This window comes from Eubalaena glacialis, chromosome 13, assembly GCF_028564815.1.
Source record: "Eubalaena glacialis isolate mEubGla1 chromosome 13, mEubGla1.1.hap2.+ XY, whole genome shotgun sequence".
Lineage (NCBI taxonomy): Eukaryota > Metazoa > Chordata > Mammalia > Artiodactyla > Balaenidae > Eubalaena > Eubalaena glacialis.
Window position 1 is genome coordinate 68,806,656 of NC_083728.1, and position 26,797 is coordinate 68,833,452.

Below are 26,797 nucleotides of genomic sequence, written 5' to 3' on the forward strand. Positions count from 1 at the left end.
TTTGTGGCAACCCTGTGTCAAGCATTTTTCCAGCAGCATTTGTTCACTTCATGTCTCTGTGTCATGTTTTGGTAATTCTCGTAATATTTCAAACTTTTTCATTATTATTCTATTTGTCATGGTGATCTGTGATCAGTGATCTCTGATGTCACTACTGCAAAAAGATTGCAACTCCCTGAAGGCTCAGATGATAGTTAAGATTTTTTAGCAATGGGTATTTTTTAATTAAGGTGTGTACAGTTGTTTATATAGATATAATGCTATTGTACACTTAATAGACTACAGTATAGTGTAAACGTAACTTTTATATGTACTAGGAAACCAAAAAATCTGCCTGACTCGCTTTACTGTGATATTAACTTCATTGCAGTGGTCTGAACTAAGTCCACAAATTCTCCAAGGGATACCTGTATTCTGCCCACCACAGGAGAGATTTTCCTGAACACTGAAAACTCTCTGAATGATTCTAAATTGAGTTTAGTATCTTCTGACTATGTATCCAGGTCTTCAAAGAAATCATGACACCAGCCACCAATTATGGCACAATGTGGTTACTAATTGTGAAATTTGAGGGTGATTGTTTAACACATCGTTTAACACAAGCCAAGGCTTCCTCACCAACGGAAATGGCATCTACCTTCACAGAGCTGTTATGGAATTAGATGCGATTCTGTCTGTAAAATATTTAGTTCAGGACCTGGCACACAGTAAGTGCTCAATAAATGCTGGTTTTTAAAAGGGGGTGGTGCAGAACAAGATGGCACCACGTATCACTGGCAGTTTAGGGGTGCCAGCCTCAGCATCAGAACATTTGTTCAACAAATGTTTAGTGAGCACCTACGCTGTGCCAGGGACAGGGCAGGGGCAGGGTGCATGGAACAGCAAACACATCAAAGAGCCCTGTTCTCATGGACTTTTTTCTTTAATAGGCTGGATCTTGACTCTAGAAAAACAAAAGAAAAAGCAGCTCCACTTACGTGCAGAGAATGGACTGGTCCTCTCGATCTGAGAACAGAAAGAAAAAAAAGAGCCATGAGTTAGAATTTGCTCTGAGCTGAGGGTCTGGATATGGTGCCTCCTGGGCCTCCCATTTAAGCTCCTACATGCTGGCCCCACTGGGGGCAACAAGGGGCCAGCTGGGCTCATTGCCCAGGGCATAGGGGATAAGACCAAAGCCAAGAGGGCAGCAGGGCTCTTTTAGATACTTTTCCCGACCCCCTAAAGTCCTGGAGGCAGCCCCAGAAAGATACTGGAGACTGACTTGTTCAGGGGGCAGTGAGAATCCCTGCTCCACCAGCTCTGGAGGGTCCCAGGAGACCCACTCTGCCCAGACTAGGTCACAGACAGAACACCGACTTTGGATCCAGACAGACTGGCATTCCAACTTGGCCACTTCCCACCTCTATGGCTTTGGGCAAATATTCTTAACCTCTCCATGGTTCAGTTTTTTTATCTGGAATATGGGGTAGCGGACATTTTTGGTTCGAAAATCCAGTATCCATTTCCTCTTCTTCCGAGAAAAGCATCCTACGGTCCTTAAGGATCCATGTTCCCTGCCCACCCCACCCCCCCCGCCATCATGTACAGTCTTGGTGGGACTGACCCACAAGCTACCCCAGCCAAGAGGCAACAACGTTTCCTAGGCTATGTCAATCAGAATCTCTAAGCTCAAACTCTGAGCTGGATCAAGGATGGAGAAGCACAATGGAGGCCCTGAGGGGGCCTCACTTCCTGCCCCCAGAGCCCAAACAGCCCCGGTTTCTAACATTTTCTGAGGCTGGCTCCCCACTTTTCCCACCCCATCTGTGAGCTCCCCAATACTACTCCAGAAATCCCTTTTCTAGATAAGGTCTCTGTCGCTTACCACCAGAGAACCCTGGTGGGTGCATAGGGCATCGTGAGATTAAACGTGACTAAGCAGACATTACTGATCACCTTCTGCTCTTAAAGTGGCCTTAGGGGGTGGAGCCAAGATCCCCTATGAGGGACACGGGGAAGGTTAAACACCTCAATCATCAGCCAGTTAACCATAACTGAGAAAGCAGAGCATCACATCCTCTGCTGGGCAATGGTGAAGCGGCAGGCATTTCTTAACTCCATTCCCTGCTCCATCCCCACCATCACAACCCTCAGCCTCTTATGATCAAAGATCTCCCGGGATCTTGTGACATCCTCCTCCAAACCCCTTCTCAGAGTAATCTTTCTGACACGCTGAACTGCCTGATCACTTGCTCCTTAACCCTCTTCCACTTTGGAAGTTTCTTAAAATGTTAAACATAAATTCATCATATGACCCAGCTATTCCACTCCTAGGAATCTACCCAAGAGAACAGAAACATGTGTCTCTACAAGACTTGCACACAAATGTTCACAGCAGCGTTATCATAATAGCTAAAAAGTAGAAACAACCCAAATGTCCATCTGCTGGTGGATGGATAAATAAAATGTGGTCAATCTATACAATGGAACATTATTCAGTCATAAAAACAATGAAGTACCGATACAGGCTACAACATGGATGACCCTCAAAAACATGATGCTAAGGAAAAGTCAGACACAGAAGGCTACATATTGTGTGATTCTAGTTATAAGAAATGTGCAGAATAGGTAAATGCATAAAGAGAGAAGGTAGATTAGTGGTTGCCAGGGGCTGGGGTGGGGTGACTGCAAACAGGCATGAAGGATCATTTTGGGGTTTATAAGCTGGATTGCGGTGATGCTTACATAACTAAATTTATTGAAAATCACTGAATTTTACACTTATCTTGGGAGGATTTTTAGTATGCAAGTTTTATCTTAATAAGCAGTTTTTAAAAGCTGTCCACGGCCCCCAGTGTCCTCAGATGAGGCCCAGAAGGGGCATCCAAGGCCTCCCGTGACTGGCCCTGCCTGCCTCCCCAGCCTTGGCACTTCTATGTCCCTCACTCTTAATTCCCCAGCAACCCCACCCAGATCAACCCCCAAACGCACTCTGTGCCTTTGTTCAGGCTATTCCTGCTGCCTAGCAGGCCTTTCTCTTCTCCCTTCCTGGCCACTTCCCTCAGTCTCGAAGATGACACCTCTTCTAAGAAGCCTTCCACACAGTGATGGAGCAGGCAGAGGCTTGGCTGTAAATCTCCGTCAACGCTCCTAAGCTATCACAAATAGTCAACCTTGTTAGAGAGAAGAAGCCCTAAGAAAAGCCCCCAGCCTCCATCAAATAACCTGACTGCTGCCTCTAAGACCCCCCCAGACAGAAAACCTGGAGCTGTCACTGGCTCCTGCCCATCCCCAAGACAGATGTCTCCACTGCCACAGCCCCTGTGCTGCCCGAGCGCCCTGTCCCGGGCTGGTTTTTTTTCTCTTTGTTTGTGTCACTGCCCCCACAGAACCATGAACCGCTCATAGGCAGAAGTATCCGGTTCGGGACCCCGCTTCCCTCAGTTTCTGGATCCCCAGCCCCTGAGCCCTAAGTCCCTGACACAGAGAAGGTGTAGCTTGGTGAGCACTGAAAAAAGCCAACATGAGTTGGAAGACATGAGTTTCATGACTTCCAACATGAGTTGGAAGACATGAGTTTCTTGATGGGGAAGTTCAATATACACACAAGAAATTGAGTCACTCATTCATTCATTCAACAAATGCTTTTAGGGCATCTACCAGGTATTCGTCCCCATGCTAGACCGTGAAAATACCACATAATAGTATCTACTACTTAGCACATCCTCTGTGTCATGCATTATTTCAAGCATTTGCCTCTATTAACTCATTCAACCCTCATACATCCTATGAGACAGACTAATTTTATCCCCATTTTACAGATGAATAAACTGAGGCACAGAGAAATTTTAAAACTTGCCCACAGTTACACAGCTAGTAAGTGGATGAGGCAGGATTTGGACCCAACACCTACTATTTATTGAACACCTATTATGGGCCAGATACACTTTTCTGGCACTTTCCCTGTGTGGTCTTTGATCCTGACCCTTTTAAGTTTAAGGAAACTGAGGTCAGGTAACCCAAAGTCACACAGCCACTTCAGGGACCAACCTGGGGGTTGAAGCATCATGCGTCAGAGTCTGGGTACTTTCTGCTGTTCCAAATACAGGACAGGGCACAGGAAATGGAACGGGGGTCCCTAGGGGCCCAAGCTCCAGCTGGATTAGGGAAGGCGTTGGGAGACAAGGCAGCTTGGAGAGACCAGCAGGGACCAGTCAAGGGAAGAAGTGAGGCCTCCTTCCCAGGCCAGAGAAGCAGCCTTACCACCTAAGGTCTAAGGTGACAAGAAGGAAACCGGGGCATGAAGTGGCCTCAGGGATGGAAGGATCCGCTTCCCATGAATCAGCGTAGATCCATCCCATCACCGCTGCCACACCTGGTCTGAGAACCATCACTTCAGGCCCAGATCCTCCCCTCCCATCTCCCTGCCTCTGCCCACGCCCCTGCCATTCTCACGGGGCAGCCAGAGGGGTCGTCTTTTTTCTCTTATAAATTTTTAAAATTTTGGTAAAACATACATAAAATTTACCACTGAGACCATTTTAAAGTGTCCAGTTCAGTAGCATGAAGCACGTTCACATTGTTGTGCAACCATCACCACCATCCATCTTTTTCATTTTCCCAAACAAACTCCATACCCATTAAATAATAACTCCCCAGTCCCTCCTCCCTCCAGCCCCGGGCAACCACAATTCTACTTTCTGTCTTTATGATTTTTGACTACTCTAAGTGTCTCATGTAAGTGGAATTGCACAGAATTTGTCTTTCTGTGTTTGGCTTACTTCATTTAGCATAGTTTCCTCAAGGTTCATCCATGTTGCAGCATGTGTCAAAATGTCCATTGTATGGATATACCCCATTTTGTTTATCTATTCATCTGTTGATGGACACCTGGGTTGCTTCCATCTCTTGGCTACTGTGAATAGTGTTGCTATGACCATGGGTGTACAAATATCTGTTGGTGTCCCTGCTTTCACTTCTTTGGGGTATATGCTCAGAAGCAGAATTGCTGGATTATGTGCCAATTCTGTTTAACTTTTCGAGGAGTTGCCATACTGTTTTCCATAGTGGTTGCACCAGTTTACTTTCCCACCAGCAATGCACCAACATTCCAGTTTCTCCACATCCACATCAACACTTAACTACTTTCTGATTTTTGATAACAGCCATCCTGACAGGTGTGAGGTGCCATTGCATTATAGTAGAAAAATCTTCTTAAAAGAGTCAGATCAGCCATGGCCTGGTCAAAACCAGCTGGCTAGTCCCAGTGGCCCCCAGTCTCCCCACCATGGCCTACGAAGTCTGGCCTGATGTGTCCCCACCCAGCTGCCTCATTGGCACCTTTCTCTCCTCACCCCTACTCAGCTCCTACACAGCCACCTGCTCTCACAGAGAACACACGCTTCCCTTCCAGGGCCTTTGCCTGGAACACTCTCTCCCCGATTTTTGCCATGGGTGATGCCTTCCTGTCATCTTGAGGGCTTCCACTCCCCGAGAGGCCTTTTCTAAGTCTCTGTCCACAGGGGTGCAGGCAGTTGCCTCAAGGCACTCAGGCAATTAACGTGTTTATTTCCTTCACATCACTTAGAGCCATCTGCAATGACCTCTTGTGTTTGTCTATCTCCCTGTGCTGGAAAGCAAGCTTTACTGGGGAAGAGGGGGGCTTGTCTGTTTTGTTTAACACTGTACCTCAAGTACCTGGCATATAGCAGGTGCTCAATTATATTTGTTAGATGGATGGATGGGAAGATGGATGGATGGGAGGATGGATGGATGGATGGATGGGAGGATGGATGGATGGATGGATGGATGGATGGATGGATGGATGGATGGAAGGAAGGATGGGAGGATGGATGGGACTGGAATAGCCCATGCCTATGCATCACTGGGGACCAGAGAGGATAGTCATGACCATATCTGGGAGAGGGGGGCAGATTTACATCACATAAGAAGATCTGGTCCACTCCAGGGTCAGATGAATGAGATGACTGTGCAAGCTCCATGAACCCTATGCCCGTCTCCAAACAACCTTCTCTCTATCCCCTCAGATAACAGATGGACATTCTGGTGGCCTGGCTGAGCCAAATCCTCAGGACAAAAAGCAGAAGAGCCAAAAGTCTATTTCATTCCTCTTTCTCACTCTCACTTTTTCCACCTTGAGCTGGTAGCAAGGGCCACAGCTGCCCGCAGGGGCCACGTTCAGGGGGTCTGGGGAGGCTCCCCTCAGGCAAGTCTGACCTCTGAGCCGAGGGCCCAGGGGCAGCCCTCGCAGGGAGAAGGGCCACAGAAAAGAGGCAGCCCCTCCTTTGGCATCAGGACTCTCCATCACCACGAAGTCCCGTCTTCCAGTCCAGCTGTGCTGATTCCGATCAGGCCTACATCCCTGCCTCCTGCTACAACTCGTGGGCTGCTCCACAAACCTCAAGAAATAGCCACATCGGAAACTCCCACACGTGTGCCCAAGGACAGACGTTTAAGTTGGTCACTGCAAGAATATCAGCAAAAGCAAAAGACCAGAAAGAAACCATTCAACCAGTCTATCAACTGCAGACTAGCGAAATACATTTTGGTATCTAAAATCTGGTAGGGCATGGGCGGGGGGGATAAATTGGGAGACTGGGATTAACATATACACACTACTATATATAAAATAGATAATCAACAAGGACCTACTGTACAGCACAGGGACCTCTATTCAATACTCTGTAATAACCTAAATGGGAAAAGAATCAGAAAACGAATGAATATATGCATATGTATAATTGAATCACTTTGCTGTACACCTGAAACTAACACAACTTTGTAAATCAACTATACTCCAATATAAACTAAAAATTAACTTAAAGAAAAATCTGGGGACTTCCCTGGTGGCACAGTGGTTAAGAATCTGCCTGCCAATGCAGGGGACACGGGTTGGAGCCCTGGTCTGGGAAGATCCCACATGCCGCGGAGCAACTAAGCCCATGCGCCACAACTACTGAGCCTGCACTCTAGAGTCCACAAGCCACAACTACTGAGCCCACGTGCCACAACTACTGAAGCTCGCATGCCTAGAGCCCATGCTCCGCAACAAGAGAAGCCACCGCAATGAAAAGCCCACACACCGCAATGAAGAGTAGCCCCCGCTTGCCGCAACTAGAGAAAGCCCGTGCGCAGCAACGAAGACCCAACGCAGCCAAAAATAAATAAAGAAAGAAAGAAATAAAAGACATTAAAAAAAAAAATCTGGTAGGGCCACACAGCGGCACATTGGGCAGCCACTGAAAAGAACCAGGCAGATCGTCATGGACTGACATAGAACAATCTCCAAGACATAGTAAGCTAAAAAATAAAAGGCTAGGTGACATAGCATTACACCTCTTATGTTTTAAAAAGAGGGATATATTTTCACACACACATATACATACCTAAGGTGTACACACACACACACACACACATCTTCAATTACTTGTGTATGTTGGATATATCGTGAAGCTACCCGACACAGCCAACGATGGTTGTCCCTGAGAAGAGGGTCCGAGGGACTGAGAACCAGCACGGGAGGGAGACCTCCCTTCAACTCCATCTCCTTCTGTCCCGCTCGTGGTTATGCTATGAGTATGTATGACCGTTCGCTCATCTCACCAAAAATGGGTGATGTAAAAACAGTCTTTATTGCTCTCAAGGAGCCCATTATGACCATGAAACTTAGGAAAGAGAGGAAAGAAACAGCTGCCTGCCTGCAGCGTCCCCAGCAGCGCCCACCTCCAGAGTATGCGCTGTGCCGCGGGCCCCCCCGAGCTCCTTCTGTGCAAGGTGACCCGTTCCACCCTCACAGCAGCCCCTGAGCTGGGCACTGGCACCACGGCCACTTTACAGATGAGGACAGTACAGTGGAGTGAGGCAACTTGCCCGAGGTCACTGCAGCGGGCTGACCTGTGGCCCCCAAAGAAATGTCCACTCGGAAACTCAGAAGGTGACCTTATCTAGAATAGGGGTCTTACAGATGTAATTAATTAAGGACCTCCAGATGAGATCATCTTGGATTTAGGATGGGACCTAAATCAATGACCAGTGTCCTTATTTATAAGAGAAAGGAGAGGGGAATTAGAGGCAGAGAGAGAAGCCACGTGAAGGAGGAGGCAGGTTGGAGGGATGCAGCTACAAGCTGAGGAGGCCGAGGACCTGGCAGCCGCCTGAAGCCAGAAGAGGAGAAGGGCCTGGACTGGATTCTCCCTCAGAGCCTCTGGAAAGAACCAACCCTGATGACACCTTGATTTCAGACCTCTGGCATCCAGAACTATGAGAGAACAAATTCCTGTCGTTTTAAGCCACCAAGTTTGCAGCCATTTGTACAGCAGCCCTAGATAATGAACACAGTCACACAGCTAGGAAGTGGCAGGCGGGGACTCAAACTGAGGTGCATGACCCCAGAGGCCTTGCTTCCAGGCCACGGCTTTGTTTTGTCTTCCTCAGATAACCCACAGCCATGCGCTGGTGGCATTTCCTTCCAAGATAAAAACAGTAAAACTTTCATCTCCCCAGTACACTCTGGAGAGAGACAGAGGTCAGCATCACAAGAAATGTGTGGAGGGAGGTATCCTGTGCTGGTACAACCGCCAGCTCCTTGGACTGTGCCTCCAACTTCCACCTGGAGGGAGAAGTCTGCTGAGGACCAGAGCAAACTAGGAAACCAACTCAAAACAGATTCAGGGAGGGGCAGAAAGGCAAGACATGGAGGAACCAGCACCCTGTGATCAGCACCCAAGCAGAGAGAGAACCCGCTGGGGCTGGCCCAGAGCCTGCACTATTTTAAGGAGTGATTTTGAGATGGACAGACGGACGGGCTATCTCCATCCATCTGCTACAGGGAGACAGGCCGTCTTTCCCAGCAGCCTTGGGAAACCTACACCCAGAGGACGAGAGATTATAGGGTCAGATGCGCGTCCTGAGGCCTCTCCTCCCAGGTCCCCAGGAGAGGGAGTGGGCTCCAGGGAAAGGCTGGGCAGCTGCCGGGGCGGATCCATGCTGGGCGCTGCCAGGGGACCTCCGGCCTGGGACATTCCCATCGGAAACGCACCGGCTCTGAGCGTGGGAAGCTAACTGTGCCCTGGTTGGTTATGGGCAGGAGGGCTCAGCGTGGGTGCTGCTTGCTGACCCATGCGGAGCCCAGGAGACCAACTTCCCCAGGCTTCCTAGCTGATTCCTTCCCTGAGCTTGAGATCGTGTCTGACACGAGAGAACAGAGTTCTCTGAATGTGCGAAGCAGTTTCCCCCTCAAGCTTTGCACACACTGTTTCTTCTGTCCAGAGCACCATCTTCATCACTTTTCTACCCGCCTAATCCATTCTCTTTTTCTCTTTTTTTTCCCTTTTAGGTGAAATTCACACAGCATAAATTTAACCATGTAAAAGTGAACAATTCAGTGGCATGTAGTACGTTCACAATGTCGTGCAACTCACACTTCTGTCTAGTTCCAAAACATTTTTATCAGTCCCAAATAAAACCCCATATCCTTAAACAGTCACTCTCCATCCCCCACTCCCTATAACCCCTGGCAACCACCAATCCGCTGTCTGCCTCTATGGATTTGCCTATTGTGGACATTTCACACAAATACAATTGTATAATATGTGGCCTTTTGTGTCTGGCTTCTTTCACTTAGCATGATGTTTTTGAGGTTCACCCCTGTTGTAACATGTATCAGAACTTCATTCTTTTTTACGGCTGAATAGTACTCCAGATACTATAGATAGATAGTATCTATCTATACTGTATAGATAGACCACGTTTATGGTTCCACTCATCCATTGATGGGTGTTTGGGTTGTTTCTAGCTTTTGGCTATTGTGAACAGTGCTGCTATGAACATTCAAGTACAAGTTTTTGAGCACCTGTTTTCAATTCTTTGGGGTATATACCCTAATCCATTCTTGAAATGTCACCCTGAGAGTCACCTCCTCTATGATACTTTCTCTGACTCCATACCTCCGTAGAGCTAAGTTGGGGACCTTTCTACTCTACATCCCCCCCAGGGCTGCCATGGACAGTGGTATGAGTTGTACACTGCATAACTCTAAGGGAGAACCATTCACACTGGTCACTGTAGGTTTGTATATTTATTACAACCATCTTTCAGCAGATGGAAGGAAGATGCCTTGAGAAAGGGTACCTTTTTCTAATTCTATAAAGGTATCACCTGGTCTAGTGGTGACCCTGGCTCCCATAGTCCAAAGATTCCCTCCACTGTAGCACTTAACCTCACCATGATCATTGTTTCACCTCAATACTTTTTAGGAGAAAAGGATTATTTGGAATGGTAATGGACCATTTTCCCTTAATATGACAGGCAGAATATTTCTTTTTCATCTTAGTAAAAATTATGCTACTTTACCAAAGAGTAGAAACAATACAAATGTCCAACTGGTAAATGGATAAACAAAATGTGGTCTATCTATACAATAGAATATTACTCAGCCATAAAAAGGAATGAAGCACTGATACAGGCTACAACATGGACGAACCTTGAAGACATTATGCTAGGTAAAAGAAGTCAGTCACAAAATACCACATGTTGTATCATTCACTCCATTTATACTAAATATCCAGAAGAGGTAAATCTATGGAGACAGAAAGTAGATAGTGATGGGGTGGAACTGGGAGTGGGAATGGGGGAGTCACTATAAGAGGCCACAAGTGGGCACAAGATTTCTTTCTGGGATGATAGAAAGATAAACTTAGATTGTGGTGATGGCTGCATAACCTTGTAAATTCACCAATAACTGGTGAATTGCATACTTAAGATGGATTGATTTATGGTATATAAATTACACCACAATAAAAGTTTTTTAAAAAACAATGTTACTTTTACACCACCTCTAAATCAAGAGATCTGATTCCTTAAACATCATACAGATCTATTCATTTTTCAACAGTTACAAAACTGCTTTTTTTCTTAAATAAGTTATTAATTTTTTATTTGGATTACAAAATTAGTACACACCAACTGCAGAAAGTTTGGCAAAGACAAAATCCCCCTACCCTGTGATGGTTAATATTTGGATATATCTCCTTTTCATTATTTTTTATAGCAGTTTAGAGTGATTTACACAATTGATGCCATTCGATGGCATGATTTTCTAGTCCTTTTCATTTAACATTTGACTATAAGCGTTGACCATGTCATACAATCTTTGTTGCTGATATTAAATGGGTTTATAATAGTCTATGGGGAGGCTCCTGTTGCTTCTCAACCTCATCTGGTTACTTCCCTCCCCCACTTACATCCCAGCCACACCGGCCTTCTTGGCACTTCCCTAGCACATCGTGCCCATTCCTGCCTCAGGGCCTTTGCACTGCCTCCTCCTTCTGCCTCTAAAGCTCTTCCCTGGTTCTTGATGTGGCCAGCTCCTTCTCACTTTTCATATCCAAGTTCAAATATCACATCCTCAGATGGAGCCACCTCTGACCACCATGCATTCAGAGCCACTCCCTCAGTTTCTCTTGATCCCATCATCCTGTTTTATCTTCTCCTTAGGGGGGAAAAATAACTCTATAATTTCATCACCTGAAATTTTTTATTTATTTATTTGCTTATTTGACAAAACTGCGTTAATGCTTCTCCTACTGGCCCATGAGTTCCCGAGGGCCAAGGGCTGTGCCTGATCCAGGAGGGCAGGGACCATGTTTGACACACAGTAGGTACTCAGGAAATGCTTGTTGATTTGAATCAGTCTCCACCAATCATTTTTTCTCTCTCTCAATCTCTCTCTCTCTCTCTTTCTCTCTCTCTCTCTCTCTCTCTCTCTCTCTCTCAGAAAGGCAATTCAGATTGAAGCCACAGTCAGCGCTTCTTCCTTTATTCACATATTCACTCAGCAAACAAGTCCAGGGCCCCTACTATGCGTCAGGCACTGGAAACACAAAGTTTACTAAGACCTACTTAGTCTTTGCTTTTGAGAGGCTTATGATCCAGTGCGGGGGTCAGATGGGCAAAGAACTGACTGCAAGATGTGGGCAAATGCCACAATGGGTATATGACAGAAGTGCTACAGAAAGGCTGTTTTAACGCTCCCCGAGAGACAGACAGGACCTCTTAGCTGCTGAGGGGACAACTGAGCCACACAGAGAAGGATGTGTAGGAATCCGCAGGGGAAAAGGCACCAAGGAGGCAGCGCATCCCAAGCAGAGGGCCTGGGCCACAGGAAGTCAGAGATGGGAAAGAGCACAGCACAGGAGCAGAGATGGCAGGGCTGGAGCCCGCATCCCAGCACCACCTGCGCCTGGCTGAGCTGCCCGGCCCAGAGCCCTGGGGTCTGCCTCACCTCACACCCCAGCCCCAAACGCGCCTGTCTTCCCTCCTTCTCCCGGGCCTGGGGGTCTGGCCTTGGATGAGCAGGTGTGCGGGGGAGCTTTCCAAGGACAGAAAGGGCTCCCTGCTGCCTCCCCTGCACCAGGCCTGAGTCTCCCAGGAGACGCCCAGCTCCCCACAGACCAGCTATTTCGGCCTGATCCTGAAACCAGCTCGTGGTTTCTGGCTGGGGAGCCAGAGGCCTGCAGGCTGACCATAAAAGGAGAAAACCGAGCTGGGCCTGAGAGCAGCCCGGGCTGGCTGCTTCCCTTCCTCCCTCCCGCGCCAGGCTGCTGTGGGACCCACGGAGAGGGAGGTGGCCAAGCCCAGGTCCCCGCAGGGTCACCGCTCTCCCCGACCAGGGAAGGACCTGGCCTCCACCAAGTGCAGAAAGGTGGCTCCCTCCCTAATGCCACCCACAAAGGTGGATGCGGAGGGTTCCAGACCCAAGGTCGGTGCTGGGCCTCCACCCTGGGCCCAGCCAGGTGACAGCTCAGGCCCTGCACTTGCCTGCCTGGTGCCATACTCCCCAGGCACTGTCCAAATCAACCCTCACAACCACCGGGATAGGTGTCTCCTCATGGGACAAATGAGGAAACTGAGGCACAGAGAAGTGGGCGCCTTGGCAGAGCTGGGATTTGAACCAGCTCAAAAGCAACTCCCTAAACCTCCGCTCTGTAAGTCCAGGCTTTCCTCTCTCCACCCTCCTCCCCACAGCAGCGTGGGGAGGAAGAGATTCTGGGTGGGCAGAGGTACTCTGAGAGCTTGTGCTGGACCCCAGCAGGACTCTTCCAGACCCGCATGAACCTCTGGCATCTTTAATAGCGGAACTGGCCAGCTAAGGGGGCGTGGGTACCCGAAGACCGATATCCTCCCGGTGGCCTCCTGGGCCGCAGCTCCCACCTCCACTTTCTGTGTCCTCCTCTCTGCTCCAGCCCCACAGCCTCATGTATCCCATCAGCTCCCTTAGGCCCACATGTCACCTCGTAAGGAGGCCTCCTCTGCCCTCCCAGCCTGGGACAGGTCCCAGGGTCCACCTCACAGCTCCCTGGACCTCCCCGACAACACATGTACTTGTGGTTGGATTTGATCAACATCTGCACGCCTCAGTAGACTGTGTCCCCCACCACAAGCCTCCCCACAGTGAGGCCTCAATCAATACTTTTGGACAAAATAGGGAACAGCGAGCTAGATTCTCTCTGAGGCTGGGAGGACACAGAGCCAGGAGGCTGGAGCATGCATAGTCCAAGAGGAACACACCATCACCAAGTGTCAGCCAGAACTTCCCAAATCCACTCCCTTAAGCATATCTGCTTCTCCAACTCAATATTTACTGCTTATTTTAAAAAATTAATTCTCCTTAGCTCTTTCCCATCTGTGTGAGACACCATGGGCAGTCCACAAAATGCTCATCAGAATCAGATGATCCTTCTTCCTCATTTCCTGCCAAAGAACGTGATCTTCTCATGATAACTCAGAGGGCCAACCAGACGGGGCCAGACAGATGGAGCTACCAGCATCCCTCACACCGCCAGGCCAGATGCTGAGCAGAGAGCTGCAGCAAAGTCTCCAAGAGGCAGAGAAGCATGCAACCGGTCCCCTCCCTGGGGATGTGTCGCAGGAACACAGTCTCAAGAGCAAAATGACTTGGAATTACTTCCCGGCTCCACCTCTTAGGCAACTCAGAGCATCAGTTTCCTCACCAGGAAGGGATAAAAACCCACACATTCCAAGGATGTGAAAATGAAATGAGACTGGACACACAAAGAGCTTAAAAATACCCAAGCCCATTCAAAAGCATAATAAGTGCTATTACTATTAGCTTTTTTATCATTACCACTCCATCCTCTCTGTCCTCTACAACAGTGAGCCAGTGAAGTGGTTACAGACGGCAGTGATTCTGTCCCAGGAGGACAGGGTATCAGGCCAAGTTCAACCCTTTCTAATTATAAGGCCTAAGCTAGTCCCTTAGCCTTTTGGGGCCTCAGTTTCCTCATCTGTTAAATGGGGGTAACAGCACTACACTATCTACCATACTGCGTCAGAGAATGTTTCCAGGGTGGCCAAAGGTGATGTTGCCAGGTTTGACACTCAGCTCGGGGGCCAAGCCATTCGGTGCTCTGAGCCTCAGTTTCTTCAGTCCGTCAAATGGGGAGGCTGTCCTGCAGGGGACCGGCAAGGGCCAAGGGAGGCAGGATCTATGGGGCAGTGAGCCCAATGCGCATCGCTGCCCTTCCTGTCTCTGCTGAGCTTACAGGGGAGCCTCTTGGGAGTTGGGGGAGCACGAGCCAGCCCCCTAGCGCCTGCCGGCAATGGACAGAGGGTTCAGACTGAGTGTGGGAACTTGCAAAGCAGACAGCGGAGTTTGGATCACTCCACTCCCACAGACTTCTCCGCAGCCTGAAGAGGGTTCAGCCAAGAGCCTGGGCTGATAAAGGTCTGTAGCTGTTGTTTTTTTTTTTAATCCCCTGAGAGTGGCCATTTGGTGCTAATTAGGTGAGGACACAACACTTCCAGTGACAGATCCTGACGGTTCCTCTCATCCTCAGAACGAAATCTCATCTGCCTGTCACACCGTCCCTCACCCCAGGGACGCACAGAGGGGCGGTGGGAGATCCAAAGTGGATTTTGTCGGGAAAGCTTTGGTGATGCTTTCCCCACACTCATCATGCTAATTTGCTGAAGTCACTAACGTCAGCTTCCCAAGTGCTGGGCCCTCAACACTAACCCCCTGAGATGTAAGGAGACAGCCCTGCAGGAGCAAACAGCCTTCCATGGGGCAGGAGGGGCCTGTGCAGCAGCTCAGCATCACCCACTTGTCCAGCAAGCCCCAGGCTTTGGAGTCTGATAAACCAAGTTCAAATCCACTCTGATACTCATGTGTCAAGTTCTTCACCTCCCTGAACCTCAGTTTCCCCAGCAATAAAATGGGGCTAAAAATAGCACCTGCCTCCAGGGTTGGATTATCTGACCAGTCATGTAAACATAGGTCCACGAGCAAAGGAAGGGAGGGAGGTAAAAATAAAGAACATTTCAAAGGAGTCAATATTTGCTACGTCTTAAAAACTATCATAGTAAATGTCATGGGAAAATTTAAAACTTTGTTGGCTTTCATTACTTTATAGTTTAGTGTTGTTTTTATTCTGGATTACATGTGTGGGCACCGTAATAGTTTCAGGGCTTAATTTAAAGGTTCTAATCTGATCCTGTCTGCCTTGTGGGTTTGTGGGAAGGATGAATGGAGATTATTCCTGGAAAGCCCTGTGCATATAGGAAGCACACAGTAAAAATCCACTATCACCATTATTGCTTCTTTGGAAAAGAAGGTGTGAGAGAATTTCCATCAAAAGATAGTGGGTTGAATTGTGAAAATGACTATACTACCCAAAGCAATCTACAGATTCAGTGCAATCCCTATCAAAATACCACTGGCATTTTTCACAGAACTAGAACAAAATATTGCACAATTTGTATGGAAACACAAAAGACCCTGAATAGCCAAAGCTACCTTGAGAAAGAAAACGGAGCTGGAGGAATCAGGCTCCCTGACTTCAGAATATACTACAAAACTACAGTAATCAAGACAGTATGGTACTGGCACAAAAACAGAAATATAGATCAATGGAACAGGATAGAAAGCCCAGAGATAAACCCACGCACATATGGTCACCTTATCTTTGATAGAGGAGGCAAGAATATACAATGGAGAAAAGACAGCCTCTTCAATAAGAGGTGCTGGGAAAACTGGACAGCTACATGTAAAAGAATGAAATTAGAACACTCCCTAACACCATACACAAAAATAAACCAAAAATGGATTAAAGACCTAAATGTAAGGCCAGACACTATAAAACTCTTAGAGGAAAACATAGGCAGAACACTCTATGACATAAATCACAGCAAGATCCTTTTTGACTCACCTCCTAGAGAAAGGGAATAAAAACAGAAATAAACAAATGGGACCTAATGAAACTTAAAAGCTCTTGCACAGCAAAGGAAACCATAAACAAGATGAAAAGACAACCCTCAGAATGGGAGAAAATATTTGCAAACGAAGCAACTGACAAAGGATTAATCTCCAAAATATACCAGCAGCTCATGCAGCTCAGTATCAAAAAAACAAACAATCCAATCCAAAGATGGGCAGAAGACCTAAATAGACATTTCTCCAAAGACGATATACAGATTGCCAACAAACACATGAAAGGATGCTCAACATCACTAATCATTAGAGAAATGCAAATCAAAACTACAATGAGGTATCACCTCACACCGGCCAGAATGACCATCATCACAAAATCTACAAACAATAAATGCTGGAGAGGGTGTGGAGAAAAGGGAACCCTCTTGCACTGTTGATGGGAATGTAAATTGATACAGCCACTATGGAGAACTGTATGGAGGTTCCTTAAAAAACTAAAAATAGAACTACCCTATGACCCAGCAATCCCAGTACTGAGCATATACCCTGAGAAAACCATAATTCAAAAAGAGTCATGTACCACAATGTTCACTGCAGCACTATTTACAATAGTCAGGACATGGAAGCAACCTAAGTGTCCATCGATAGATGAATGGATAAAGAAGATGTGGCACATATATACAATGGACTATTACTCAGCCATAAAAAGAAACGAAATTGAGTTATTTGTAGTGAAGTGGATGGACCTAGAGTCTGTCATACAGAGTGAAGTAAGTCAGAAAGAGAAAAACAAATACCGTATGCTAACACATGTATATGGAATCCAAAAAAAATGGTTCTGAAGAACCTAGGGGCAGGACAGGAATAAAGATGCAGACGTAGAGAATGGACTTGAGGACACGGGGAGGGGGAAGGGTAAGCTGGGATGAAGTGAGAGAGTGGCATGGACATACATACACTACCAAATGTAAAATAGATAGCTAGTGGGAAGCAGCCGCATAGCACAGGGAGATCAGCTCGGTGCTTTGTGACCATCTAGAGGGGTGGGATAGGGAGGGTGGGAGGGAGATGCAAGAGGGAGGGGATATGGGGATATATGTATATGTATAGCTGATTCACTCTGTGATACAGCAGAAACTAACACACCATTGTAAAGCAATTATACTCCAATAAAGATGCTAAAAAAAAAAAAAGATAGTGGGTTGAACACAGGTATTTAGCGCTTCTTCCTCCCCAAACCATACTAAAGTGACAGTAAAGGGGTTTTTCAAAAACACATGAGCCGTTCAAATGAACAGGAGAGGAGAGAACAGCAGCACAACCTGGGAAGCCAGCAAACAGGATGAGTGATGACAGTCCTAGGAGAGAAGTCTAAGCTGGCGGTGGGGAAAGTGGAGAAGCAGAGCCCCCTGCCTCCAGCCCCAAACCTCAGTAACTGGCAGCCCCGGGGCCTCGGGAAGGGGGTAGAGGAAAAAAAACTCCACAAGGACTGATTGAATGTCTGTTTGAGAAGCTGCTAGATACTCCAGATACCTTCTACACCCCTGCAGCCAAGTGACTGCCCTTCCCACAACCCACAGAAGGGGGGCAGATTTATTCTCTGGAGAGGAAGAAATAGAGGGTCTCTGTCTTGGGGGACACCAGGGACCATACTGACAGCAGGAGGATAACACGCAAGTTTGATCCCACAGTTTGAAACCCTCAGCCTCTTCTCAACTAGACCCTCAAAATGATGGTAGACAGATATTTCCCCTCCAGGCAGAAGATTGCACAAGTCTTCTCTGAAGAATCTCATCAGCCCAAGAAAAAAGACTGAAAGATATAGCAGAAGTGCCCCGATGGAGCAGCCCAGCTTCACCAGCCCATAGCCAAGCTCATCATCAGAAAGCTCCTACTGCAAGCACGGAGCTGCCATCAACTTTTTGGTGCCCATGCATTAAAGCATCCCAGATGAATGGACAGCCAATAATTCACCGGGCATCTGAAGAAAGCCACTAATAAGACAAACATAAATTAAAACAAATAAAAAAGAAAATATGCCTCTTGGAGGAAACAGAGACCTACTTGTGGAAAAGTACCCTCCAAGAAAAGGGACATACATGAAAAAAGAATGTTATAAGAAAGAAACATTCGGGAAACAAAACAAAGCTCTTGGAAATTTTTTTTTTTAAATGAAAGCAGTAATTGAAAACTCAATGGAAGGTTCATAAGATAAAGTTGAGGTAACTGCCCAGAAAATAAATGAGACGAGAAAGAGATGAAAATCATAAAAACAATCTAGGAATTCCATTATGGAAATAAGAAAACATCTAGAAAAAAACAGGAGAGAGAATACAAAGAGAAAGAAATCATTAAGGACATAATTCACAAAAATTTCCCAGAATTTAAGGATGTGAGTTTATAGATTATGAGGGTCCACTCAGTCTCCAGCACAACAGGTGAAAACAGACACATGCCAGATTCCACCATCATAAACAGGGGGATAAAGAAGAGTCAGAAAAAAAAAAAAAAAGAAGCTTCCAGAGAAGGAGAAAAAACTGGTCATACATAAAGGATCAAGAATCAGATTGGCTTTTATCTCCTTAAAAATGAAACTGAATCTCAAAGCTAATGAAGCAATGTCTTAAAAATTAAGGAAACTATTTCTTGCTTAAAAATTTAAACCCAGCTAAACTGTCCCTTAAATATTAGAGAAGCTTCAAGACTTTCAGATATGCAAGATCTCAATTTGCCTCACATACATCCTTTCTTGAGAAGTTACTAGGGAAAGTGTTCCATTTAAACAGGGAGTAAATCAAGGAAGAAGACCTGGAAACTAGGAAACAAGGAATCCACCATGAGAGCATTGAAGGGTATTCCAAGAATGATAAAGAAGATCCCAAATGTCAGCTACCAGTCATAGAGGGTAGCCAGGACAGGTCAGAAGACTCCAGTAGCAATCACCTTCATGGAGAAGCTATCAATAGGATCTTGAACACATAGCTAGACATATTAAAAGGAGATTAACATATTTTGAAGGAAAATTTGGGGTAGAATTAGTGATTAAGTACATAGATAATCAAGTTGGGGGAAAAAAGGCAATTACTAACTCCAGGGAAAAGAATAATTGTACCAGAAAAGCAATCACAAGACAGTGCAGAGCTCAGCTGTGAATAGCATCTACACAGTCATAATAACGTAAACTCTGAATATAGTTTTCATCAAAGTTAATACAAAACTATGTTGGGATTCTATGAGATGGGGCGCGCATGCATGTGTGCTGGGAGGAGACAGGAGGCGCAAAGCAAAGGGGTGACTGAGCTAAATCCTCACGTTCCGTGATGAAAAGTCAACAGGCTATTGACTAAAACAGGGGAAAAATTAAGATATGAGCAATATACTCAAGTTTTTTAGTGATTACAGAGGTAACTATCCAAAAATCAGTTAAAGGGTTGATAATGGTTACCCCTGGAGAAGGGGAAATTAGAGAAGCAACAAAGGAGGGCTATTTTTCTTAATAAGCCTTGAGGAATTGACTCTGAATCATCTTCACATATACCTTCACTAAAAATAAAAACTAAAAATGGAAAAAAGGAACAAGGAATCCCTTTAGGCATGTAATACTCTAGCAGCCTATAGAACGGTGCATATGGAGTGTTACTATTTGTGGGGAAATCTTGGGGAGAGGGAAATAGATATGTATCTGCACACATGTGCAGAAAATATCTCTAGGAGAATATCTAATAAACTAGAAACCATGGTTATCTCTGGGGAGGCAAATTAGGTGTCTAGTGCACAAGGGTTGAAAGTGAGAATTTTCAGCTTTTGAATTTGAATCTATCATCTCTCCAAAAAAAAGAAAAAAATTGGGAAATGTAAAAAGTAAACACGACATCATGTACACATACACATATATAAGCTGCATCTTTAAATGCCTACTTCTCCCATCCTCTTCTTCCCCAGGGGCTTGGCTTCCTTTGGGGAGGGGGTAGTCAGTGAATTATGTCTTATAAATCCCCTCCCATATTCCCAACTCCCCTGTTACTATTCTCAGCCAGAACGCCACCCCAGCTCCCCTTTCCCCTCTTAGTAAGCCATCAAGGCTTGTAACTCCTCACCCTTCTCGGACAACCCCCCCCACCCCCATCCTGACCCTGGTTGGTTCTTTTCTTTAAACAACTCTGAGAGTTCTTCCTTCATTCATCACAAATATTAATGGAGCAGCTACTCCACGCCAGGCACCAGCAAACACGCCAGAGATTCAGTGATGAGCAGGCAGACAAGGATGGAGTTTGTGGGTTTTATGGAGTTTAGGGGTCCTCGGGAACTTAAGCGTCTACGTCACATATTTTAAACATTTCATTCTGTATTCAGTGAACGTGTTCTCCACCCCTTCCCAACCCCACCTCTTCACACTCCATCCTGTTCCACAGAGGACTTGAGGAGGAAGCCACAGCTGCTAGCTTGACGCCTCCAAGATGGAAAGTTCAGCATGATTCCAGCCGAATGACTATACAGCCTGGGATAGCAACATTCACCAATAGAGTCACAAACCGGGCCCACATGTTCCTTCACAAAAACCAAATTCCCACTTTCTAGAGAAAAAAAATTATTTTTCCCAAGCCTATATTTTTCTCCTTGATTTTTTCTTGGGGGGGGAGGGATTTTTTTCCATTGGAGTCTATCATCACTAATTTGCCAGGAAGCACCAGGTAAGGCCAAAAGGAATACATACGTAGCAGCTGTTGATTAACATTTAATCTAAAAAGAGCTTATCTTTTATGGTTCTGTGCGCTCATGGCTGTCATTTTCTCTTGAGGTTTGAAATTTCAAAGTAATTTTATTTTTTAAAATTAATTAATGAATTAATGAATTAATGAATTAATGAATAATTAATTAATGAATTTATGTTTGGCTGCGTTGGGTCTTCATTGCTGCGTGCGGGCTTTCTCTAGTTGCGGCAAGCGGGGGCTGCTCTTCATTGTGGTGTGCGGGCTTCTCATTGCGGTGGCTTCTCTTGTTGCGGAGCAGGGGCTCTAGGCACGTGGGCTTCAGTAGCTGTGGCACGAGGGCTCAGTAGTGGCTCGCAGGCTCTAGAGCGCAGGCTCAGTAGTTGTGGTGCACGGGCTTAGTTGCTCCGTGGCATGTGGGATCTTCCCGAACCAGGGAATGAACCTGTGTCCCCTGCATTGGCAGGCGGATTCTTAACCACTGCGCCACCAGGGAAGACCCTGAAAATTTCTAAGTAATTTTATATTTCACTATATAATTCTGTGTTAAAATATAGAGCCTAAAAGAAATGAAATGTTATCAGCCCCAGAGGTCCCGGTATAGAGTATAACATTGCCCCATGGATGGGAAGTTGTCTAGGGAGATGAAAGTTATCACAACACAAAAATATTCTTCAATGAGACGACTATTTAGGAAATCAGACCCCACTGAAACATCTTTCTCTGGTCTGCATCACTGTTGCCCTCCGATTTAAAGGCTTCACCTTGCCAACTATTGGGTGTCAACATCCATTGTCTTGATACAAACACAACAAAGTGGCAGCTCTGCAAAACTGTTGATTTCCCTGAAGGTGCAATGTCACATGTCCATGCCCTCTGAAAGGCCACAGAAAGTCAGATCAATTCACAACCAAATATCAGAGAGTCATCAGGAAAGGTAACATAGCAGGGGCTTTGAGGCACTGTGCTAAACACCAAATAAGTAAAAGCCCTTGGCAAAACTGGTGATCTCTCCAATAAGTCTGCAAAAATTATCCTCTTACCCTACACTGCAGAAATCAAGCATGACATGAAGAATGGTGTCTTATGCTCTCACATGGTTCTGTCCAAAAAAAAGTTAAGGCAAAAAAATGAATTAATTTTATACTCAATCTAAGAATTAGCATCTAGTTGAAATTACCACCAAATTCCTATTACATGTAAAATAATTAAGCCTGTGTTCATAATTTGCAGTGTCATTTTCCAAGCCCGTCAAGCCCCCTTCCCCCTTAATCTACAGTGCCTGTTTTAAGTGATTTTTTTCTGGAACCAATTATTTTCAGATAGTCAAAACGTCCTTCATTTCATGCCATCCAGCTCAGTTAGTGTATGAAAGTTTTCATAGCAAAATGTTAATGGTGGTGATCTCTGGGTGATAGAATTATGGGTGCTGGTATATTCTCTTTTGCTTAAATATATGTTTTACTTTTTCTAGAATCAATATATAAGATTCAAGTTTTTTTTTAAAGTTACACATATATATTTAAAGAGCACTATGGCAGTGCTTCACTGTCACTCCCCCCTTCCTCTTTGCTAACGAAATTTTCTTTCATTCTGGTATTCAGATAAAATGTGCTTAGTGGGAGCTCCCTCAGCTCCAGGCAAGAACCAGGAATAGTCCAAACCAATCATAAATGTTCCAGTCCTCTTTGCCAATGATTGGTTTAGAGGTTGGCATGTGACCAAGTTTTAGCCAATCAGGCATAAGGGATGCCTGCTGAGAAGCTTCTGGAAAAGGTTTTCCTCTCTGATAAAAAAGAGACATAGAAAAAAACCTAACCCTACACGTCCTTCATGCTTTTGGATGTTATCACATGAGGATGTGATGTCTGGAGCTATGGCTGCCATCTTGTGACCATGAGGAAGTAGCCAAGAAAATCCCAAAAAAGTCTAGTTTTGAGCTGCTGAATTAGCTAAGCCTGAAATCATCAACCTTCAGACTATTTGCTATGTGAGGTAATAAATTTCTGTTGTTTAAGCCACTTTAATTGGTTGCTATGTTTCTTGCAAGCAAAAGCACCCCAAATGATACAAGCACTGTAACTTTGTGATGTTCAGCTTCCCAAAGAGGTGCGTGAACCACCATTTTATACTTTTCCATTAAGGGAGACCACAAAGGATTTTTTTTCACAAAAACACATACGTAACTCCAAGAGTCATCACTTTACAACCTGAGATTGTATCTCCACAACCCTCTTTGCAAGGCTCCATATTCTGGCCTTTGGAGGTAATGGTAGTCTCTCATCTGGAGTGGTCCAGCTTGAGTCACACCTGTGGGGTTTGGCTAACCCTGTCAGTAACCCTTGGGGAACTTATACCTGAGCCCCTCTACCTTGGGGGGCTATATCTTCTAGGCACACCTGGATCTCTGCCCTCAGGAGCTTCCAGAACTGGGCTCCTTTCAATTCCCAACTCAGAACATTCTTGGAGGAAGATATTCTAGGGGTTGCAAAGTCAAACACAGGGGCCAGGCAGTTAACACAAACAAGTGCATCAGGCCAGGTGAGAACTGGGGAACTGGAGAACTCATACCCCCTCTACAGGGGCAGCTGACAGGTGGGATCACATGTTGCCAGACGTTCCAATACTGTCAAAACAACCTAGAAATCTGGCTTTTTATGTACAATCTCCAAATTTTTAAAAGTTGGCAACAAATTTAGGTATCCTTAAAACTCCATGTGGACTAAACCAAACTTATCTGAGGGCTGGATCCAGCCTACCAGCTGCCGGCTTACAACCTCTAGACTATTCACACCTAAAAATCACATAACAATTGTGCACAGCTTTAAAACTGCCAAAGCTCTTTTCTGTTGCCCTTTCCCAAGTGTAAGGAGAGCAGAATTCCTGTATCTCAAGACCAGATCCACTTATACGAGGAGGTATTCCATTTATGGGAAGAGGCAAGAGGAACTTTCTGGAACTATTTCCCATCTTGGTCTGGGTGGTGATTATACAACTGTAGACATGTAAAAATTAATTTTAGGCTGGACACTGAATTTGTGCACTTTTTGCATTCTACTGTATGTATGTTCTACCTCAGTGAAAGTTATTAATGATAGTAATAATAATACATAAACATGGAGGTAATATGCAAAGGTCTTCAGTGTGGAAAAGCCTGCTTTACAATCTTCACCACAAGCTGAGAGATGGATCCTATCACTCTCTTTTCACAGATGAGGAAACTGAGGCTGGAGATGAAAAGACATTTGCACAGGATCCCGCAGGGTGTGAGTGACAGCTGGTTGCAAATCCACATCTGGTTGGCCCAGCCCCAGGGCTGTTCCCCACCCACTTTCTTTCCCAGGTGAGAGCATCCTACCATTTTCCAGACAGCTGGCCTGCCCAGGGCCTCGGGCAGCCCGGGGAGGACAGCAAGCTCTGGAGCGGAAGCCAGAGCGGGCCCATGCCCATATTTGCCCAAGCTATCTGCCCTCCCTTGCCCTCACAGACCGCAAACACAGATGTTCAGCTTGCTTTTTCCCTTTTTCAGTCACAGCCCTCCTGAGGCCCAGCGCTGCCTGCCAAACTCCGCATTCTTGGAGAGAACTACAGTCAGGCAGGACAGGAGGGGCTTGGGGAGTGACTGTAAGCAGCCCTGGTGGGCTCCCTGGAGGAGGAGCTCCATGCACCCACAGGCGGCTCACCTTGCAGCATGCTCCGGTAGGCCGTGTCGGCGATTGCGTAGATGTGGGGGGGCATCTCGTGCCGCTTCTTGCCCTTGTACATGTCGATGATCTTCTCCGAGTAGATGGGCAGCTGCTTGTAGGGGTTCACCACCACACAGAAGAGGCCCGAGTACGTCTGCCAAACAGAGAATCCATCTTATTTCCAGAACCCAGCAGGGATGAGAGCTTGGACAAGCAGCCTGTGGGGTCCGGCCATGAGAACACCCACCACGGCCTGCATTGTCTGAGCACCACCGTGTGCATTTTCTCACTTCATCCTCACAGTGGCAGCCTTAGACAGATGCGCTCAGAGTCTCATTTTAGAGATGGGGAAACTGAGGCTCAGAGTCCTAGTGGGAACCTCTTGGCATCATTGACTCTGGATATAGGGGAAGAGGAGCAAGGGGCAAGACTGGATTTCTAGGGCACCTGTGTTATAGTTTATAAGTTCTGGGTTCAGATCCCAGCTCCACTCTCACCACTGTTGCTTCACCTCCTTGAGCCTCGCGGGCTTAAATAACATCTACCACTTCTGGAGCATCTACTATGCGCCGGCCACTGAGCTAAGCACTTCACAGCCGTCTTCTTCTTTAATCCTCACATCCACCCTGTGACAGGGATACTATGATTCCCCTGCTGCCCATTTGACAGATGAGGAAACTGAGGCCCAGTGAGGTTGTCACCAGGTCACACAGCTGCTGGGGAATTCGGAACTAAAATTGCAACTGCTAACCCCAGAGCTCATACTCTCGACCATAAACAAAGCACACACTCCCTTGTCTGTAACATGGGGATGAACACAGCTGCCCTTAAATAGGAATGGTCCTGACACGTTACAACACAGATGAACCTTGGAAACATTACACTGAATGAAAGAAGTCAGACACAGAAGGTCACGTATCACATGGTTCCATTTATATGAAATGTCCAGAACAGGCAAATCCACAGAGACAGAAAGCAGGTCTCTGGTTTCCAGGGACTGCAGAGACGGGGGAATTGGAGTGACTGCTAGCTGGAATGGGTTTCTTTGGGGGGTTATAAAAATGTTCTGGAACCAGACAGGGGTGATAGTAGCACTACACTGTGAGTGAGTGTATCACTGCCACTGAATTGTTTCCTTTAAACTGATTAGTATGGTGAATCCGTATTATATGGATTTTATCACCATTAAAAAAAAAGTCAGGAATTCCCTGGCAGTCCAGTGGTTAGGACTCGGGGCTTCCACTGCTCGGGGCCCGGGTTCAATCCCTGGCTGGGCAACTAAGATCCCGCAAGCCACATGGCGCAGCCAAAAAAATAAATTAATTAATCTTAAAAAATTGTCCTATATGTATATGTATAGCTGATTCACTTTGTTATAAAGCAGAAACTAACACACCATTGTAAAGCAATTATACTCCAATAAAGATGTAAAAAAAAAAAAAATTGTCCTGCCCTACCAAGCGCAGAGCAGCATGTGAAAATGATCAGAACAGGGGAAGGGCATGAAGATGCTCGCACACCCTGCCGTGCTGTGCCTGGGGGAGGCACTGTCCTGGTTCTTACTGTTCCTTACTGTACGCTGGCCTCTCCCATGGGCTGAGGTCACAGCCCAGGAGGGAGGCACCAACCTGTCACACAGGAACTGCTTTTCCAAACAAAAACGTCAGTGCTGCCCAAGGCTCTGATGGCCAGGAAGCATGTCTTCCCTCCAACTCCCCCAAGAAGTGACTAAAGGAGGAGAAGCAGATATTCCATCACTGGGTTTCACTCAGAGCAGTGACCAAAGTCACTTTCACTTGACCAAAGTCACCCAGCAAGACCCTGGCAGCACTGAGCTCCAACTTGGCCCACTCCGAGGAGTGGACACTGTCCATAAGGCTGTGGACCTATCCCTGTCCTACAGAAACAATAGATCATTTGTTCATTCATTTACTCATTCATTCATTCATTCTGTGTGTGCCCTAGACACTGTGCAAGGCTCTGGGGTTATACTGGAAGACAAAACACACAAGGTCCTGCCCACAAACGGCTTTCAGTCATGCTGGCAACTGGTTGAAGAGTGGGAGCCTCCCTCCAGGGCACCATTTGCTAAGGGACAATGGTGATGAGAGTTGGGCCTGGGCGGAGGGAGAATGATGTTCCTGAAAAGGTACAGGACTGGTGGGGGAGGGAGG

General features: G+C 46.2%; 1 protein-coding gene across 5 annotated transcripts in view; it reads right to left on the bottom strand.

Moving 5' to 3' along the window:
* Positions 1-26,797, bottom strand: part of MYH11 (myosin heavy chain 11) — a 126,399-nt gene that overhangs the window by 76,587 nt on the left and 23,015 nt on the right. For all 5 annotated transcript variants that reach the window (XM_061208073.1, XM_061208072.1, XM_061208076.1 and 2 more), the window contains exons 3-4: positions 24,621-24,777; positions 978-1,005 (exon numbers count right to left, since the gene is read on the bottom strand). In XM_061208073.1, the coding sequence (XP_061064056.1) occupies positions 978-1,005; positions 24,621-24,777 (185 nt within the window). The remainder of the gene's footprint in view (positions 1-977; positions 1,006-24,620; positions 24,778-26,797) is intronic.